General features: G+C 45.1%; 1 protein-coding gene across 3 annotated transcripts in view; it reads left to right on the top strand.

The window, feature by feature from the left end:
* The first annotated feature begins 672 nt into the window (after positions 1–672).
* The window catches only part of TET2 (tet methylcytosine dioxygenase 2), a 74,220-nt gene continuing 55,963 nt past the window's right edge, over positions 673–18,929 (top strand). For 2 of the 3 annotated variants that reach the window (XM_075421402.1, XM_075421401.1), the window contains exon 1: positions 673–758. In XM_075421402.1, the coding sequence (XP_075277517.1) occupies positions 729–758 (30 nt within the window). In that variant the 5' untranslated portion in view covers positions 673–728. The remainder of the gene's footprint in view (positions 759–18,929) is intronic. The other variant, XM_075421404.1, reaches the window with a different exon arrangement.

Genomic DNA, 18,929 nt, shown 5'->3' with positions numbered 1-18,929 from the left:
GGGCCCGGCAGGCCAGGGCGCTTCGGAGGGCCGGGCAGGGCGAGCTGCCCGCCGCGGGTACGGGGGTGCCGCTGCCGACAGGCAGCGCAGGGCGCGCTCGTACCTCCGGCCCGCTTCTGAGCCTTTTCGCAGAAATCGAACCAAAACCAAAAGGCGAGGGAACAGCCCGTGACGCGGAAAAAACAAATTACTCAGCGAGAGACCTGAACTTCCTAGAAACCGCTCTGCCCCGCACCGAGCCCCCCGGCTCCGGCGCCTCGCTGCAGCCCCCGCGCTGGCCGGGCGGGCGGGCGCGCTCTCCCGGGCACCGCTGCTGTGTCCCCCGGCCCCGGGGTGAGGGGCAGGCCCGGGGAGGCACCGAGCCCCGATGCCGGGGCCGCGGGGGGCTGAGACCCTGGGGGGAGGAGGGGAAAGCGGGGGGGGAACCCCCGAAAGGGCAAAACCCGGCGGCAGCCGGAAAAAAAAAGCGGCGGTCGGGGACGGGGACGGGGGCGCCCACGCACGCACGCACGAGCCCGCTGCACGGGGGCGCACGGGGCCGCGCCGCGTGGAAGGGAGGTGGGGGGGTGGGTGCCGGGGGGGCGGTGCGGCGCGCGGGGCGGGCGCCGACGTCAGGGCGCCGCGTGCATATTGATGCGGGGGCCCGGCCGCTTTCGTCAAGGAGCAGAAGGAAGCAAGATGGCGGCCCTGTAGGAGCGGGGAGCGCGGCGCCCGGCTGTGCGTGCTGGATGTCGGCAAGGCTGAGGGACGCGGCAGAGGTCAGAGCGGGGCCCCGCGCCGCCCGCCTTTCCCCCCGGACCCCCGGGGGGTGCGGCGGGGCCGCTCCGCGCCGCTGGGGTGTCGGCGGGGGGGTGGGCGCCGGCGCGGCTCCCCCAACATGGCTGACTGACAGAGGTGGCGGGGGGCGCCGCGGGCCCCCGCCGCCCCCTCCCCACGGGCCCGGCCCCCAACTTTGCCTCGCCGCCCCTCCCCGCGCCTTTGTCTGCGCGGCGGCGGGGGGGACGGGGATGGTGGCGGGAGGCGACCCGCGGGGACCGGCCATCCCACCGGGCCGCCCCCGCGCAGAGCCCCGCGGAGCGCGGCCGGGGGTCTGGGGCGGCGGCGGGACCCGGCTTTGTGCCGCTCCCCGGCCCCGGGCGGACACAAAGGCGGGCGCAGCCCCGGAGCGGGGGGGGGGGGGGGGGGGGGGGATTGTGGAGTTTGGGGAGGGCGGGAGTGGGGAAGCGAAACCCGGTCCTGGGGGGCGAGGGAGAAGTGCGGGGTGGGGGGTGCTCGTTGCGAGGCCTTCCTTTTTCTGTGCAGTCTACACGCGCGTTTTGTCCGCGTTGCTAAATCCTGCCGTCGGGGCCGCTTGCACAATGTGGCCGCGGGAAGAAGGAGAAGAAGAAAAAAATTACTTTCTCGTGCCCGTTCCCCTGAAATAACGCTTTCGGCGGGGTCGGGCGCGTTCCCCGCCAGGTGACAGGGACGAGTGGCACCGTGCGCTGGCGTCGTGGTGCGGTCCCCCCTCGGAGGCGGGCGGTCGCTGGCGTGCCCCGCGCCGGGAGGAGGCTGCTCGGCGCGCGGTCTGAGCCCTGGACGTGTCGCAGAGCCTTTTCCTGCGAAGTAGTTCTCCTCTCCAGAGAGTAAGGTGAAGGGAGAAGTGATGTGGTCTAGCGTGCTTCCATCGAAATGTTGCAACCGAAGATCTCATCGCAAGATGTGTTTTCCGTGATGAGCGGCATGCAAATGTGCAGGCTTTGAGCAGTGATCAGCAGCTCTGAATGTCGGTTCAGTACAATTCTTTTTATTTTTTTTTTTTTTCCTTTATGAATGTGAAGTTTAGGAGTTTCAGAGATGAGGAGATATTGTCCCTAGTGAAAGCAGGTCAGTGGGTGTTGTTTGTCGGCTAATGAGGCCATTCTATTTGCATGTTAATGGCAGGTTGACTTACTGCAGCAGGGGGTGAGTGTAGTAACATGTATACTCACTTGTGTATCTGCATGTGTATTCCACTATGGCACTTTCTCTCGAGGTTGTAAAGTGCTAAACAGGACGTGGTTGCCGAAGGTACTCAACGGGGAGATGTTAAAGGTCGAGAGTTGTGTATAAACTCGAGTTAAGAGGGGGATCTGGCTGAATAAAAGGTGGCAAAACCAGCACCGTGGTACATACAGTGTCCTTTTAAGAGATGCCCTCGGCATGGCAGGCTGACCGTTGGTTATAAATCATTCTTCCTTTTATCTTTTAGGAGTTAAGCAAATTTGCTGAAGTAGTGTGTGATGAATGCTTTGGCTCCTTTTACCAGTAGCCACGGAAAATGAGCGTGTTTCTTTGAGCCTTTAAGGCTGCTTGCCCCTAAACTACTGTTACACTTCCCAAAACTTCTTTTGTTCTTGGTGGGTTTCTTTCTTTTCCTGGTCACCTTACAATCAGTTTCTTGCACCCCTCCAAATAAGGGTAAGCCGATGCCATTTCTATATAGGTTACCCTTTGTATACCATTGATAAAGGGCCGTGACTAACAATGGTCAGGCAACGGTTTTTAATAGTCTGTCATATAGAAACACTACTTCTTTCAACTCTTTTTCTCTCAGACATATGGCACTGTGGTTGCTGCTGTCCTTTGACAGTCCAGTTCTCAGTTGGTGAATATCTGATTTCTTTCAAAAGACCCAAATAAAACTGGATGCAAACACTCATACTGTTTTGCTACATCTGTGTTAAGACACTTTTGTATATTTCTTTTCCTGATCCCAAATTACATTCTATCGCATTTGCCTGTTTCTTGAAAACATTGGTTAATCTAGCAAGTCAAGAACTTTTTGGTCTACCAGATCTGCTGCTGTTAACACTTTGAAAGAATGTACACATCTTGGATTTCATCCTGCAGGAAAACAACAATTTGGAACCAATGTAAATAAATCGCTGCTCTCTTCCTCAGTGTCACAGAAAGCATAGTGTGAATCGTGCCAGTGAAGTCAGAAAACATTTAAATCTAGCAACCAGGGTGTAGGAAGAAGGGCAAAAAGGGAGGGCAGAGATGTGAAAAACAAGAGTGCTTAGGGTGGTGGGACTAAACTGCTGTTTACATGAAATGAAGAACTCAAAAGTCATCTTTCAGTGGAAATAGTTGTTGCATTTTGGGAAGCAACGTCAAAAAACTTTGTGAATGCATCTAGGGAACCTCAGAAAATGGTATTGTATTGCCCGTTTTGGAACCAATTATTAACGAAACTTCAGAAGAAGAAAAGGTTGAATGGGAGACGCTGAGGCTCCCAAGGCTGCTGAACTATCACTGTTCATAGTAAGGCATTTAATGAGGACTTTGGCATTGTGCTGATTCCTGGCTTTTAGCCAGGGAAACTGGTATTGTTTTGATGTAGTGCGCATGGTCCTAGACTTTGGCATGTCAACATTGTTTAAAGAACAAGAAACATGTGCCTGCTGAGGAGTTATTATGACGGACAGATTTCCAAGGTCTCTTGTTGGCACCAGTGCTGCGTTGGGTAGCAGAAGTAGGAGGTGGTAAATGTTTTGGTTTCTGTGTGCAGAATCCGGAGACCCTGTAGTTGCTGCTGGAACGGGGATTTCAGCTGCTGGAGTTGGAAGTGACTGTTCCCTCTTGCGCTGAGCCCTTCGGATGCTGCCGGGACTCCGTCTCCCGTACGGTTCCTTTAAATACTAGCAACAGCCAGACAGCCCCACAGGGGGGCGGGGAGGGAACCCTCACCATGTTTTGGAACAAATCTGCTGCTCAGGTGTTGATAAACATGAAGTTTGGGTTGGACTAATGTTACCGACAGTGTTTGGGCTTATAGGGAGCGCTTTACTTCTAAGTTACTTGCATGGGCAGTAGAGTGGTTTTCTCAGTGTGCCGAAGCAGTGACTTTAAATCCCTCGCTCTGTTCTGTGTGGGAGACTTCTCTCATGTTTCTACAGGAGTCAAATAAGGTTGTTCTTAAAAGAAATTGTCCATTTTTCAAGGTGGAATTTCAGATGAGCTGTCAAATTTGACTTGTCACAGCGAGTGACCCTTCTGCTTCTCTCACTTGACTGCCACACAGTAGCTCTAAGCGTGGAAGCAGCATCTGTAAGCCGGCTTCACAACTGGAGCCTGAAAGTGGTAGAACAAAGTTGCCAAGTTTCAAGTAGAGTTGGTGGTTATCTTGGAAACTGTGCTGGAGAACACAACCACAAATGATTTTGCCAAATAATATACAGTATTTATTTAGTCCAGCTCTCTGATTGCTGTTAAGGCAGTCAGCCAGCAGCAGTAAGTGTTGTGACATCATTTTGAAAGGCAATGTGCTGGTTCTGAAATGGAGTGGGATGTACTATGATTCATTATTTAAAAAAAAAAAAAAAAAAGGCCTGTAGTCTGAACAGAGATAAAGCATATGACTGCATCATGGCTGAAAGCCAAAAAGGGAATTATATGAATCACACTTGTAGCATTATTCTGATCCCATACTCCATAAGCCAGTGAATACTTTCTTACTCATTTAATGATATTCTGTAGGAAAAATATCCTTTTGAACACTGAACAAGTTAACTAGTAACAAGTTTCCATAGTTCCAGTTGTTACACTTTCAGATCGTCACTGCTTGCATGTTCAATTTGCATAGCTCGTCCCAATATCCTAGATAACAAAATGTTACAAATGGAAAGTACCATGAGTAATCATCTTCTCAGTCACCCGTTGAAAAGAAGTCACTTCTGCCTTCCCTTAGGGTAAACAAGTCTCTTAACAAAAAAAAAAAAAAACAACCCACACCGCCTCACCCATTTTCCCAAGGAATTGCTCAATGGGTGGAGACGGAGGTGGTGGGGTTAAGGAACAAAACTCTGAACCTCCAGCATCATCTGGACTAATCCCAAGGACAGCTGGTGACTGACCCAAAAAGGTGGTTTGGATTAAAATACTATGAATGTGCCCTTGCATTACGTAGCAGGGAGTAACAGAAGGTAGAGGAAAAACAAGGTTTGAGAAATAGGAAGCACAGCTCATTTCACCCACATATCTCACAGTGTTCTTGAAATGAAGGGGGAAAAGAAAAATGCCCTGCCTTATAAGAGGATCAGAAAGAGTGTTCTACCAGTAGCTCATAGTAAAGGATTTCAATCGGGGGACAATTTAAGGAAAGTTGCTATGCTTTCGATAACTAACAGTTAAAAGCTGTAAAGATTTGGATTCCTGTCTATCTTTTCAAGCAGGCTTGTTTGTCCCTGTCAAACACCTTCCAGAAAGCTGAATCATCGTAGCAACCTGAGCAAAATTCGGGCTGTCCTTCAAAAACAAAGTTTTCTGTGGAGGTGTGGATTCCAAGTTGGAGTGTTGTTGCCTTGTAGCATACATATGGCAAGAAAACCGAGTAGGATTATTCTTACAAATAAGCAAAGGCTTGCAGTGTTGAGGCTTCAGTTTGACCTAATTCTTGGTGTGTGTTGGTTTTTTTCCTCCAATTAAAAATAAAATAAAGGCAGTGTTTCTATTGCAGTGTGCAAAGGAGTAGGCTTGTTCTATGCTCAAGTTCATCAAGAAAGGAAAATTCAGCATTTTAATCCTAATCAAGTACAGCTATCTTTTAAGACAGTTTCAAAGTAGTAGCAAAGAAGTGAGCAGGCGAGTGTTTAGATAGCTAAGATAACCACAAATAGGAAATGTCTTCCATGGCTACAGAGCAGTAGCCTCGGCACTTTCTGATTAATTACTATGATGCAATTTAGACAACGTGAAATATCTTCACGTGTTCTACAGCATTACTTCAAACCTCAAATATATTCCACGTGTGTTCCCAGCATATGAATATGAGTTTCACCAGGTGTATGCATGGAGGAGGAGAAGTGTCCAGGTTTAAGTTGCATTTTTTGCAGACGCATGAAGAGGATAATGACTTCTGCATTCTTTACGTGAACTACCCTATCCTTAAACTTACATTTCAATGACTAAAATTTAAACAAGTTCTCTGCTTAATCTGCTTTCTAATAACACATAAACAGTCCAAGCTTTGTCTTCCAATGTCCTGACATGAGCTGCTTTAAGTTGTATCATGTTAGAAATGGATTTGGCTCCACTGCAGTAATACCCCGGCTTACCAAGTGGGTAGATGTTTAGGGGTTAGGACGATGACTCTCCATGTGGTTGCACGCACGTGGTTGGAGTGTTTACAAACAGTGTCCCGGCATCCTCGGCAGCTGGCTTGACACAGCCAGTGAGGACACAGTTCTAGGAATGTCCCTGGGCCTCATGGGCAGCGACGGCGGGAGAAAGAAATAAAAAACGTGGAATTTAAAAAAGCATATTGTAGTCTGGGTTTTGGCTGAGCTTTCTGCATCTATGTTGCGTTCTAGATCGTTGTTTCCTTTGTCAGATGCTGCTGTTTTAGGTTTGGTTTTTTTCCCCCACTCCAGTGCAGTCTGAGCCGTGTCAACGCGTTTGCCTGGAACGAACTGACCCTAAGCGTGAGACAGTGGTTGAGGGAATTGTTGCAAGCATTTCAAATAATTTCCCTGCCCTCTGCCCCCCTCCCCTTTAAAAAATTTATGAGGAACTCAGTCCACGAAAGCTTTCATGACAGAACAGCTCTTTGCAATACAAGAATCCCACTGTAAATGGTTATATATTTTTTCCTTAATTAGGCATGACTCACTGCCTGTTACAATACTAGAACAATTCTCTTTTTAAAGAATGAAAAAGAAATCATGAATCTGATTAACTTTGTAAGTAAAATCAAATAGTCTTTATTACTTAATGAGACATGTTGACACAAAGAGGCGTTGCTGTTACGAAAGCTAATACCACTGCAAGGCAAGTCTTGGATCTCCATTGGATATAAGAAGCTTGGTGGAGACTTCTGCATTTACTCAACCAAACGATTAATTCCACCAATCTGTTGTTGAGGAGGGAGAAGTGGTGGTAATTACTGGGGTTGTCTTGCCAAGATGGTTTCAGGAAGCACAGATGAAAATACCTTGTAGCTGGTCAGAAGCACCCAGCTGACAATGTGTTTCATGCCCTCCCCTGTGGACCTAAACCAAAGCTGTTAAACAGGTTCTGGTCTCCGGAGAAACTTGAAGCCTGTGCTGTGCATACACTGTGGGACCTTATTAGCAGAGGTTCTGCTCCTCATCCAGAAATGTTATTTTCCAGTCCTGTGCACGTTTTTCAGACTTTTTCATGCAGTTTTGCAGCAAGTGCTTGGGATGGTGTACACAAAGCACATTGCTTGCTTTACAAAATTAATCCTAAGGGTTGTGTTTTCCTTGTAGTGTGGAAGCAGGTGGTACAAGTGTCTCTTCCATATTCTGAATTTGTCTATATGAATCATGGTATTCACCATCGTACAACAGAGTACGAAGGCCAGTCTGCAGATCTTGTTATACACATGACTTATGCTATTAGTTGTATGTTCACATTGGTTGCTTCCATTTCATGTTAATGTCAATTGCAACCTCTGTATTTTTGTTATTACACTCCAGTGGTTTCTTTCTCACCTGTCTTCTCATTTGGGAGACACAATTATTTGGGTCACATCCAGAATCTACTTCTGTTTCACTAAGCTCTTCACCTGCTTTTGTTTTCTCTTCTGACTTCTTTTTGACCCACAGTTCCCATTACTGTTTCAGCAGCTGGGTAGCAGGAGATAGCAAGCTAGAATAAAGAATACATGAGAAAATATGTGACAAAGGCATTTCTGAGTTTGCACTGACTATTTGTTCCTTCTCTTGCCGCTTTTAGTGCTGTTAGAGAGATCAAAGGGTAAATGGTCACCCTGGGCCTGACGCTGACAGGAGAGTTTTGCCCTCAACTTCAGTATCCTATAATAACTTTCCATATATGTCCCTTAGCGTGAGAGACAACCGTTCGTGCAGCACTCACCCCCGTTTCATGCCCCTGACACTTTTTTTTTCATCTTTGTTTAATCTGTTTGTTCTTTCAGTGCTACTTCATTTGTGTTTGAAGTCACATACTTTGAAGTTATACAATTTTTATACTTGCCAAAGGACACAAAACTCTTTCAGCTCTTATGTAAGCAAAAAGGAGAAAAGAATGATTGCATATTTCCTCTTGTGTGCAAGCAGCATTACTGTCCTGCTCACGGTAAAATGAGGAAAATGAATTGTTGTGGTAGAGCAGGAGTTGCTTCCCTTCCCCTAAAGTTACTAAAGTTCACAGAATTGAGATGCTTCCTTGAAGCTTAAAATGCGTGTATAGCTTAATAAAAGGAATGCAGTTTATCTCTGAAAGAAAACATATGAAAGCTGGAAAATACATTGGGCTTGCATCTTCCTGGGATTTGGAGAAGTGGGGGTGCATGTGTGTGTATGCATTACAGACCTTGGCATAATTTCTTTTCAAATGACCAACTTTTGGTTCCCACTGCACTCCTTTGCTTGCTTGTTGGTTTGATTTCAAGTGTGTCTGCCCAAAAAGGTCTGAAGTATTACTAAAATAGCAATGGTAAATATCAAACAAAATCTGAGCAACTGAAAAGGGTCAGGTTTAACACTCATGTAACTCATATAAACCAGTAGACATTTTTGCGAAAAGAAAACCTATACTAGTGAGTCTGCATTGCATGCACAATCAGTTTGCAAGGGTACACATCACATATGCAGGAGCAAGTGAAAATATTGACCAAATAGGGAAAAGCACTCTTAATATTTATAAACGTGAAAAATGCACAAAACGGAAAAATACAGCCTTTCAGTTGTATCTGTGGTGCTCTCCATACTTTCCACAGAATATTTGTTCTCTTTAAATGAGTTTGGACTTGTACTTCTATGCTTCCCTGTAATCCTTAATGCAGAGAAGAAGCTTTTGTAGGTGTGAGAAAGTAGCAGGAAAAATAAGAATTGTGCTGATCTGTTTTCTTTATTACTACGTGTAGTGCCTGAGAAGTGAGAGACCAGTAGGAAAGCACAGATTTCTGTGTATTTTTCCACTGTGCCTATGTTGTGCAGTTGACAATACATTAGGTATAGGTGGCTTCCCCCCCCCCCCCCAATGCTATCAGCTGACTCGCAATCCTGCAAACTGATGGCAGCCTTTGCCATTTTGACAAAGATGTATTAATTTTCTTTGGGCTCACAGAGCTGTAACAGTCTGCCTATGCAGGGATACTTGCAGGAGTGAGGCACCTAGTCAGTCACATACTTTGCAGCAACTGGAAAAAAGAAAAGTAGTTTTGGAGAGGAAATGGATGGAAAGACTTAGAGGCAGATGGAGAAGCAAAAAACTAATTTTTACTTTTAAAAAAAAACCCAAACTTTTCAAAGCAGTTGCAAGTTAACATGTTTTTTGCTATGAAATAGAAATTCTAGCTGATGGGTTGTAAAGAAGTTTTGCCTGTGGAAGAGTGAGTCTGTAACTACCTACTGAATAGCTGCTTTTTCTTGAAACATCTGCTACTAGCTGATTGGATATATTTTGCTGGACAAGCTAGAGCATGAGTCTAATTCAGGATGGCAACTCTGATGCTTCTAAATATAAGGAGAGTGGATAAAGTGAAATTAATTACTGCACGTTAGGAGGCACCTCATATCCGAGCCACGAAACAGAATCCCCCTGTGCTTGAGGCTGTACAAATATAAGCCATTTTCCGTTTTGCTGTTTAATTCAGTAAAGGAGACAGAGAAAAAGGATTGGGCAGCGCATAAGGGGCCAGAGTGTTACTAACTCTTGTTTATAACGCAAAGCAGAGGCAGGCAGCTCCCTTCAAAAAAACTAAATATTCGCAGTCAATAAAGCAAAGCTGCTATTGCTGTGTGTGTGTGTTAAGAGGAGTTCCTAACCAGCATTGCTGCAGTCTTTTCCCTAGGGTGCTAGTATTAATGAGTAGGCAAAACATGCAAAGAGTAAGAGAAAGGGTACAAAATTAATAGGCAATAACTCAGAGCCAAAGCCTACACAGATCACTCAACGTCGTACAAATCGTGCTGGAGCCATTCACTTCAGTGCCTTTTTTTTTTTTTTTTTTTAACCCTGAAAGACATACAGGAAAGCTGTGGTGTAGCTGGGAACTGAACCCGTATCGCCAAAGCCCCAGTGCTTTACCCATGAAACCCTTCTTCCTGCTCATTCAGAGGGCTACAGATAGTTTTCTCTGCTTACTAAGATAACAGAAGTATCAATTTTAAGAAACAGAAACTAGACTCAGAAACAAGTAGCTTTTCACTTTTTTTCAGAAGTTGGTTTTCAGTAACATTTTCTGTTGATTGACAACGTTATTTTTTTTGCTGCACAAGCTTTCAGACCTTTAAACCAGCAGTGCTCATCCAAAACAATCCAGCAAATTAAATACTGTTGTTTGGCTCCTCAGTGAAGAAGATGGCTTTTTGCACACTGCTTGGACTGTGGCACTGTTGAAACCTTCCATTCCAAGTGAGAAAGGGTGCGGGAAAGGATGTTATCTCAGTTGTACTGGCACTGCAGATGTCTCCCTGCACCTCCAAACAAATAAGCGAAATCTCACAATGAGCTGATTATAATTAAAAATAGTATGTTGTGTCAGTTAATTGTGGTGTGTGAAACCGAGTTGTGTAATATCATTTCAGTAAGTAGGTGCTCTGGTAACTCCCATTAACCTCTAATACCCTTGATCCTCCTATTCATTCAGGCAAGATTTCCCACAGTCTGCAAACTGTTGCTGTACATCAGCTCCAACCTACCACACAACTCCAGTTTTGATCTGCTTTATCAATTAAAGGTTCGTCAGGGTTCACAAATCCTCACGCTGATGTCACACTTGGTAATGGAGCTCAAAGGCAGGTGGGGGGGAACCCAAACAAGCTTTAATTTGTTGCCAGAGATATCTCTGCTGGAGTCAGAATGCATGAACTAGTGCAGGTGACACCACCATAGCAGCATTAATAGGTTTCTGTGCAACAGTCACCTGTTACCTCCTAGACCTGAATCGGAGACAGTAGATTTTAATGTTTTGTCTCTCACGTGTTTTGGAGTTCCTTTGCTGTGGGTAATCATAGCTCAGCCTGCCTGGTTTGTTACGCAGTCGATTTAACCTAGAGCCTATGCTAAGTAACCAGCGCATTCACAGACTCGTGATACAATCCATGATGAAATGCATTTTGAAATAAAATCCGATGGGTAATTTAGCACATGCAGTGTCTCTGGATGCTGACAGAGGCATTTGACCGTGAAGGACAGATAGATTTTTCCCTTCTGTGTTTAGAGATCCGACAGCACTGCACACTACTTTGGAAGATGATGGAGCAGGAGCCTTCGGCCTCAGCTCCCCAAGTTGCCCTGCTCCCCATGGCAGTTTGGAGGCTCAGCTGGCCGGGTCCCCACGTGGCTTGTGCGCACGTGGCCGCGCTGTTTACAAACACCCTCCCGGGTGTCCTCGAGGTGCCACGCTGCAGAGCCGGGCTCCTGTCATGCCGCCTGCGAGAGCCCCTGCTTGTCACCCACACCTGCGGCTGCTCGCAGCGATTGCAGCCAAAGGCAGGGCTGTGGTGGGCTGGCGGAGTCTGCGAGGTTGTTCACGTTTGCTCCTTCTACATTTAAGCAATATTCAGGCCAGGGGTTTAGAGCAAGGTCGTCCACGGTGAGTCAAAAATAGAAACTTTATTGCTCGACAGAGTAGTAGCGCTGGAGAGCGCTAGCTAGACATACACACAACGGCGAGGAAGGTACTTTTCTGCTTTCCAGAAACCCTATTAGGGAATTGGGCAACATCCACAGCGGGGCAGGATTTCAGAAAGCCTGTGGAAATGAATGGGCGCTTTTTCTTTTTTTATTTCCCGCTAACAAACTGGGGACCATGTTTTTACCACGTTTAAGAGACGGGTCTCAACGAAACCCAAGTCACTTGGAGGAGCTAGTATTTGAAACCACAGTTGCATTATCGCTCGGGGAAGACGGCCTTGGTTTTGCTTTGTTTTAGCAGGCCATTGGCATACAGCAAGAAAGAGGTTTGAACAGCTGTGTGTTGCTGCATTGAATGGCCTCCTATAGCTGAGGCACAAAAAGACAAAGCATGCTTTTTTCCAGCCCGCTCAGCTAAAATTGTATTGACTTACTTTTTGCTGCTCTCCTCACAAGTTCAGAGTTCAAGGACTCGTATATCTACTGTACCTTGAGTTCAGATAACAAGATATAACTACATGGAGGGAAACAAACAGAAAAGCTCGTGTTTTTCAAAGACAAGCATTTTTCTGTGCTTGTTCCCCTGTTTTGTTTCGGGGTGTGCACTGTTTATTTTTCTCCTTTTGTTTTACTCTCCCTCCCAGTGCCCCTTCCCGCTCACCCTCTGCTGCGTGCACACCCTGTTCCAGCCGCCTCTCTGGCTTGCCTGGCCGAGAAGTGCAGACTCAGCAGGGTCTGGTAACACTTTAACTCTTTGTCCTATTCTCAGCTCTCCCAACAAAGGTCACCGCAAATGAGACTTACAGCTGCACTTGAAACGGAGCCTGTACAGGACGGAGGGACGGTGACCGCGAACTGTTCCCTGCTCCCCGTGGGTTTTTTTCCTTGAAGCATATAAAGTGCATGGCCAGAGTGAGATGAAACTTTCCGTAGGCTTTGGGTGGCTGTATCTGCTAATTTCTCGTTAAGAGGAAATGAAAGACTTGTGACTTTTGTTTGTACTGGCCATATCTAGCTTCATGCAACCTCTACCGATAAACAGAAATAATTTAGGAGTTACTTCCTCAAATGCCTGAAACATGGTCTTAATTTCATCAGTGCAAAGCCAGCAAAAAGCTATTACAGACACGAAGTCTTGGTTATCTGTCTTTGAAGTCATTTTGGAGACTTTGGCAACATGCCCTTATACAATTCTTTTTCCTAATAGCCATAGTTTTGCATTGTGTTGTGGGACCACACTGGATCCAATTTCAGTGACTTAGGGCAGAAATGAGTTTTATTTTTCTGGAGAACAATTCAGCGCTGCCATTTGCTTACGGCTGAGAGAAGGAACCTGCCTGGACACCATCACCGTGAGCACACGTGTGCCACGCGCAGGAAAACGGTTCCCATTTGCCCTGCAAATAACCCGCCGCGGCGTTTCACAGGGCTGCGAGGGGTGCGCGCCAGCGAGAGAGTTGGCGCTCAGCGGCTTAGTGACATCGACACTGGCGCCAAGGTTTACCTCGCCGCTCGGCGCTCCAGGTCATGCTGGTGTCTTGCCACGTGCGTGCGCGCACATGGCAGCAGTGTTTACAAACATGACCCCAGAACTCTTACGGGCAGTTATGAAAGAGCCAGCGAATGCCACATCCCGAGCGCGAGAGTGACCTAGATCGCTGGGAGGGAACAGCGAGGCGCTCGTACCGAACGCAGGCAAGGAGACTACATCAGATGGTCAAGGCAGATGATTTTGCTCCTAAACTGTTTTGAAATATCATTGCCACCATGAGACAGTTTTCCACCGTAAACTAAAAATAGCTACTATTAACTAGCAGGAGCAGCGGGTAAGTGATTCAGCAACTTGGAGATAGAAGTGACTCTGTTCTTCGGCACCGTAAGTCTCTTACTGCATTGAACTGACTCAGAAAGTCCATAAAATTTTCAAAGCGGGAAGGAACTGCAAAGCTGGCTTACTTTGGCTGAAAGGAAAGAACACTGCGTGATCATGTGGTTCCTGGTTGGCAGTTCCATTTTTATTCATTTATTGACACTTGCACTCGGGCACTAATGAATGCTGTGTAGTCAGGCTGTGACCATCCATTTAGCAAAAAGATGCCTTAGTAGTTTCAAATGACACACCTCTGTCTACAAAATATGAATAGCACTGTACGGCTGACTTGGTTTTTTGACATGGGCCTTAAGAAAAAACTGCATAGCTGAAATGCCCCTTTAGTAAACCAGGAACTGTGTGCTCAACTGCCAAATGTCCACATTCTATCTTGATATATATTTTTTAAAAATCACTTTTGGATGCAGTAGATGTGTACGTTTAAAAAAAAAAAAAGCGTCTCTTCCTTACCCTGGAAGTTCTGCAGAGAAGTTTGCATTGTACACCAGATTACTCTAAAGCAGTTTCCTTCCTAGAAGTTAGCAGTTTATTGTAAAATGGAAGTAGGTGGTCAGACAGTTTTTGACAGATTCTAGCATTCTTGAAGTTTTCTCAGAAATACATGTATGTGGAGGAAGACAGGCTATGTAACTGTGACTGGTTGCCAAAGATAAACAGAGCTTTCTTGAAAAAGCTGCTAAACTGGCAAAAATAACCCATGCTTGTTAATAAATCACTTCCAGTTTTTACTTTTGGAATCAAAGAATTTAATCCCAGCTTTGCAAAAGCCTACTAAATGGTGAAGAATCTTTTTCCCCTCCCAAATAGAAAGACTGACCTTTCAGAAGCAGATGAGATGGTAGAAAGATGGTAGTTCTATTTTGTATTAGTTACTGTGATACATCTCGGTGTTTGTAAATATCATGACAAAGCCCTTGGGAAAGATGCACTATGAGCTTCTCCGTGCCTCTTCACCAATGCAATTCAATCCAATTACTGAATAAAACTTTTGTAAATAGAAAACTAGTCCATAGTCTTCACCTTTTCCATCTGTACCCATGGCAGCTCTGCATTAGAGTTGTCAGAGCTCTTGCAGGGCTTTTTCACTACTTAAACAAAATAAAACAAGAGAGGTGGACACTTGTCCACTCTGGCCAGGTCACTAACTCATTTCACTTGGTCAGATAGCTCTAACCTGGGCAGGTGAAGTGCTCTGCAGGTCATCCCCCGACCTGTCGCTGGTTTTGTCCAGGCTTCTAGCTGACTTTTAATGTTGCATTCAGAATGTGAGCAAATGTGCTTGCGTTGGTTGTTGATGTCTTTTCACTGCTGAATGTTCATTACAATGTTCATTACACTGTATGTAATAGACCTAGAAATAAGAATGGAAGTACTGAAAATAGGTCACTGCTGTGTTCATATTTTAAGAGTTCTTTGTGGCATTTCTCCTGCCTGAGGAAAGCAAATCCACCTTTACTGGGAAACTGTACAAGTATGGGCAGATTAGGAGAAAGGAGAGCTAGAGCCTTACTATGAAATCTTCTCTAAATGTATATAGCTTTTTTTCCTGTGTACATCTTCTGGAGTCTTTCTCCAGAAGCCCTGAAGCACTTTTTAAAATGTTCTGAATCAGAAAGTACTGAGGTTGACAAGGACTGGTTTATTAGTATTTATGATGTCTATAGGCTTTACCAGTACATTTAACTTAACCAGTGTAAGATCTATACAGATACACAAATTATGTATCTGGTGCATCTTTGACTCAGAGAATCTTCTTATAGTTACCATTTGTTATATTTTCTTACATTATACGAAGAGCTGCTTTTAGTCGCCCAGTGAAGGGAATAGAAGGAAAGAAATGCTGCTTATGATGAAGACTGTTTTATTCAATGCTTTTAGTTGGGGGCAGGATGGAAGTGAATAGTGTAAGATTACCATTGAATGCTACAGGGAGAATACCGCCATTGTGTCAGTTTAGATGAGTATCTCAAAATAAATACAGACTCTGTCATGGGTTTGTCCTCTAGGTAAAAAAGTAATGGAAATCTTGTTTAACAAGTTCGGCAAAAGGCACACCTAAAGTTTAATTATGTCTTCAGATGCATGGGTGCAGTTCTTAGTAAAGAGTTTTGCCCAACTACCAGAGAACAGACTTCGGACTTTTGATTTTTTTTTTTTTTTTATACTTGGATCATAGCTGATCAATAATCAGTCAGTGCGTAGTTTGGGGAAAAGAATCTTTTGGCCTTACTAAACAGCTATCCCCAGCCATAGCTTTCCCTGCCACATGTATGCATGAGAGAGAGCAAGAGATCATCCACCAATTTATAATTTCTGCCAATCTCCTCCTTCCTCTTGCCCCCTCCAAAAGTCAATCTACCAAAAAATCGGGGAGGGGTGAAGGGGAGATGAAACAGTGCCTGTGGTATTTACCCGAGGGATTTTTCATTGATGTTTCTTGGAGCTGTGAATCTTGGATGGGGTCTGAATTGTGCTACCAAAATTTGCACCACTGAATGAGGCAGCGGGAGAACTCTCTGGCCCTGGAGGCAGGCAGACAGGGACCATGTTGTTCCTTCATCTCTCTTACTCGCTGCTTTCTCAGCAGAACACAGTTCCTTAATAGACCAACTGCTTATTCTTTTTGTGCACAGAGAAGAAAACATACAGAATGCCTGCTGGACAATACATTAAGTTACGTTAACAACTGCCCACAGCACTTAAAGGCAAGGTAGGAACACGCAACAGGCCTGCAAAATATCTGCTCAGCACAAACCACAGGCAGAAAATGCTTGCCATCACCCTACTTAAAAACAAAACAAGTCCTGTTAATTCAAGTGTCACAAGAACTGCAATGTGGCAAACAAAAACAACGAAAGGAACAAGGAGTAATTTGGATTTTAACAGTACTGGGGAATGTATGGGAAAAAATGCCCAGAGATGTTCTGAAAAAAGCAAGAAAATCCCACGTTATAGAGTAAGTTTAAAAAAATAAAAGTTGGCTGAGCCATGCCAGCAGTGGCTTCTCTTCATGTTCACAGGATTAAACCAGCAAGGGCTGATATTTCTTCCCACGTTTTTCAGTACTACAAGAAACACTACTGTGCTTTGCTCACCAGCCTGCTTTTGGCTGGGGCCAACCTTCAAAGTTTCAAAATATGATGAACCCCCTATTTCTAGAAGCCAAATTATACATCAGCAAAATAAAACAGCCTTTATTATGTAACAGGCAAACAGTAGAAACCCTGATTTATGAATTCAATGGAGAGACACTGGAAGCAACAAAATCAGGCCTTCTATTCATGTTCCACTATCCTGGCAACTTTTTTTTTCCACCTAATTATTTTTCCTTGACATAGGTTCATGAGTGTGGAGAGGATGGGTATCTCAAGCATGGCAAATATCATGAAACTCAATGTAAAAGAATGTTGTGCTCTGGCATAAAGTTTTGATGTGAAGACTGAGGTTTGTTTAATTCTGGGGGGAAGAGTGGTCAGCATCTTCCCTTTGTGAGCCCGTTATGACCTATGCAAATTTGCTTGCACCCTCATCCAGGAAAAATCTCACCAGGCTATACTAAAAGGAGTTTCCCTGTACCAGTGCACGGCAATGAGAAAGATGGACAAGTTGTTCCTAAATGTTCTATGAAATAACCATGGAAGAGACAATTTAATCCATCTTCTTCTTCCAAGACAGATAAATCACAACTGTCACTTTTGACAAATGCTTGGATAATCTGCTCTAGAAGACCTCTGCTAGTGGAAATTCAGTGTTCTTCCAAGTCTTCTCGTTTTGACCAACTTTTTTCTTTTTGGACAGATACAGCATTTGAGCTGAGGCCTTGCCAAGGCTGAGAAGAAAGGTAACTTAATGCCTGACAAAGCCACGCAAACAGGACTATAGCCTGTGCAAAAATTGCCTTTTTTCCCAGAAGGGTTGAGATCATCTGTTCAGCTTGATATTTGCTGTAACTCCGGGAACCGCTGTTCCTCATTCAGTGTTTGTGCTCACGATTGTTCCTGCCTTTTGTGACGTTGCCCTTGGGTTACCAATACGAGAAACCCCAGAACTTCAGCAAAAGGCTAGTGTGTGAAAACAGAGAAGTTTGGTGTCACCAAGGAGGAGGAAATGCATACTGGGCGAATCTTAAAATAAATAATTACGCATTTGTGTGAGGGTCTGGTGATCCACTAGACTGTGAATTTCTTGAACAAAGACTTTGTCTGTGTTACCTGGGTGCACTGCTGCTATTCCATGCATAATGCAGAGAGTTCTGTCCCGCAAAAGAAGATCTGGCCAATATCATGAACAGCTCAGTGTAGGCACTTGCTGGGTGTGGCAGTACAGAGAAGTGAGAAAAACAGGTGCAATACAGTACTTAATCTTAGTAGCATGTATGGTTTTTTTAAGCTGTAGTGGATGGAGATAGAGACATCTTTCAGTGAACCCAGAACACTAGAAAAGATTTCTCTTGAGCTACAGTGCCAGAGGTGCGTGGTTTTGCCATGAGAAGATCTGAATTCTCCTTCTCTTGTTCGAGTGAAATTTTCAGATGAAATTTGCAAATTATGAGCATTCTTGAGTATTCTGACTCCAACTATAACAGCCTGTGCTGGGTCAGGGCCTCAAAATGAGCAGCACAGAATGAGGGAGCAGGAAGTAGAGCACAGTGAAAATAACGTTGGAGGGTGAGCTAGATACCGTATGTTAAAGGCAGCGAAGGGCTCTCAGGAACGCTCACCTTCAGCTCTCTAGCACAGAAAGAGAGTATTTGAAGAAGTAACAGCCAACATATTTCAGATTGCTGAAAGGGAACAAATACGACTGGGCGTGCTTAATGTCAAGGACCTTGCTGTTGTCACAACCTGTTGGTGATGCAGGTTCTTTTGTAAGTAGCAGGCATTTCTGTGAATTAGGACAACGTCTAGGCTCCAGCTCCTTAGGATACAATCTATAGAGGGTTTTAAGTCTTATGGCTTTGGCTGTAAACTGGAGCTTGGCTGAGTGTATTACTGAGTGTTTATACCTTTCCCTGAGGCATCTGCCCTTCAGGCAGGCTATGATAAAAATGGGCAGTTGTTCGCTCCAGTGTGGCACTTTGCAGCTGCTGCTGGCTGTTTCCCTGTGTGCTCCCTCCTCTAAAGTTTTTGCCACAGTGCGTCTGGGAGTACTGCTACAAAAAGAGGGTCAAGAAAATCTGTTATTAGGAGGAATATATCCAAAGTGACAATCTGCCCCAGAAGCTGTTTTCTGCATTTGTTTTTGCAGCACTCAGAAAGTTGTTTATGCCACCAGCAGCTAGTATGGTCACTTAAACAGGTCTTGCTAAAGCAGTGGTATGAACTGTTAAATTATCTAAAAAGAGCAAACCAGTGTTGGGTTGTTTTTTTTTGAAGATTAGATTGAAGGAGCAGGAGAAAGCTCTCTCCTGTGGTTGTCTCCTTTTGTTTCTAGTTTTAATATTTAATGA

The sequence above is a fragment of the Opisthocomus hoazin genome, chromosome 5 (assembly GCF_030867145.1).
Source record: "Opisthocomus hoazin isolate bOpiHoa1 chromosome 5, bOpiHoa1.hap1, whole genome shotgun sequence".
In the NCBI taxonomy this organism is placed as follows: Eukaryota; Metazoa; Chordata; class Aves; order Opisthocomiformes; family Opisthocomidae; genus Opisthocomus; species Opisthocomus hoazin.
Note: the sequence above shows the minus strand (reverse complement) of the source record. Positions and strands in the feature narration are given on the sequence as shown.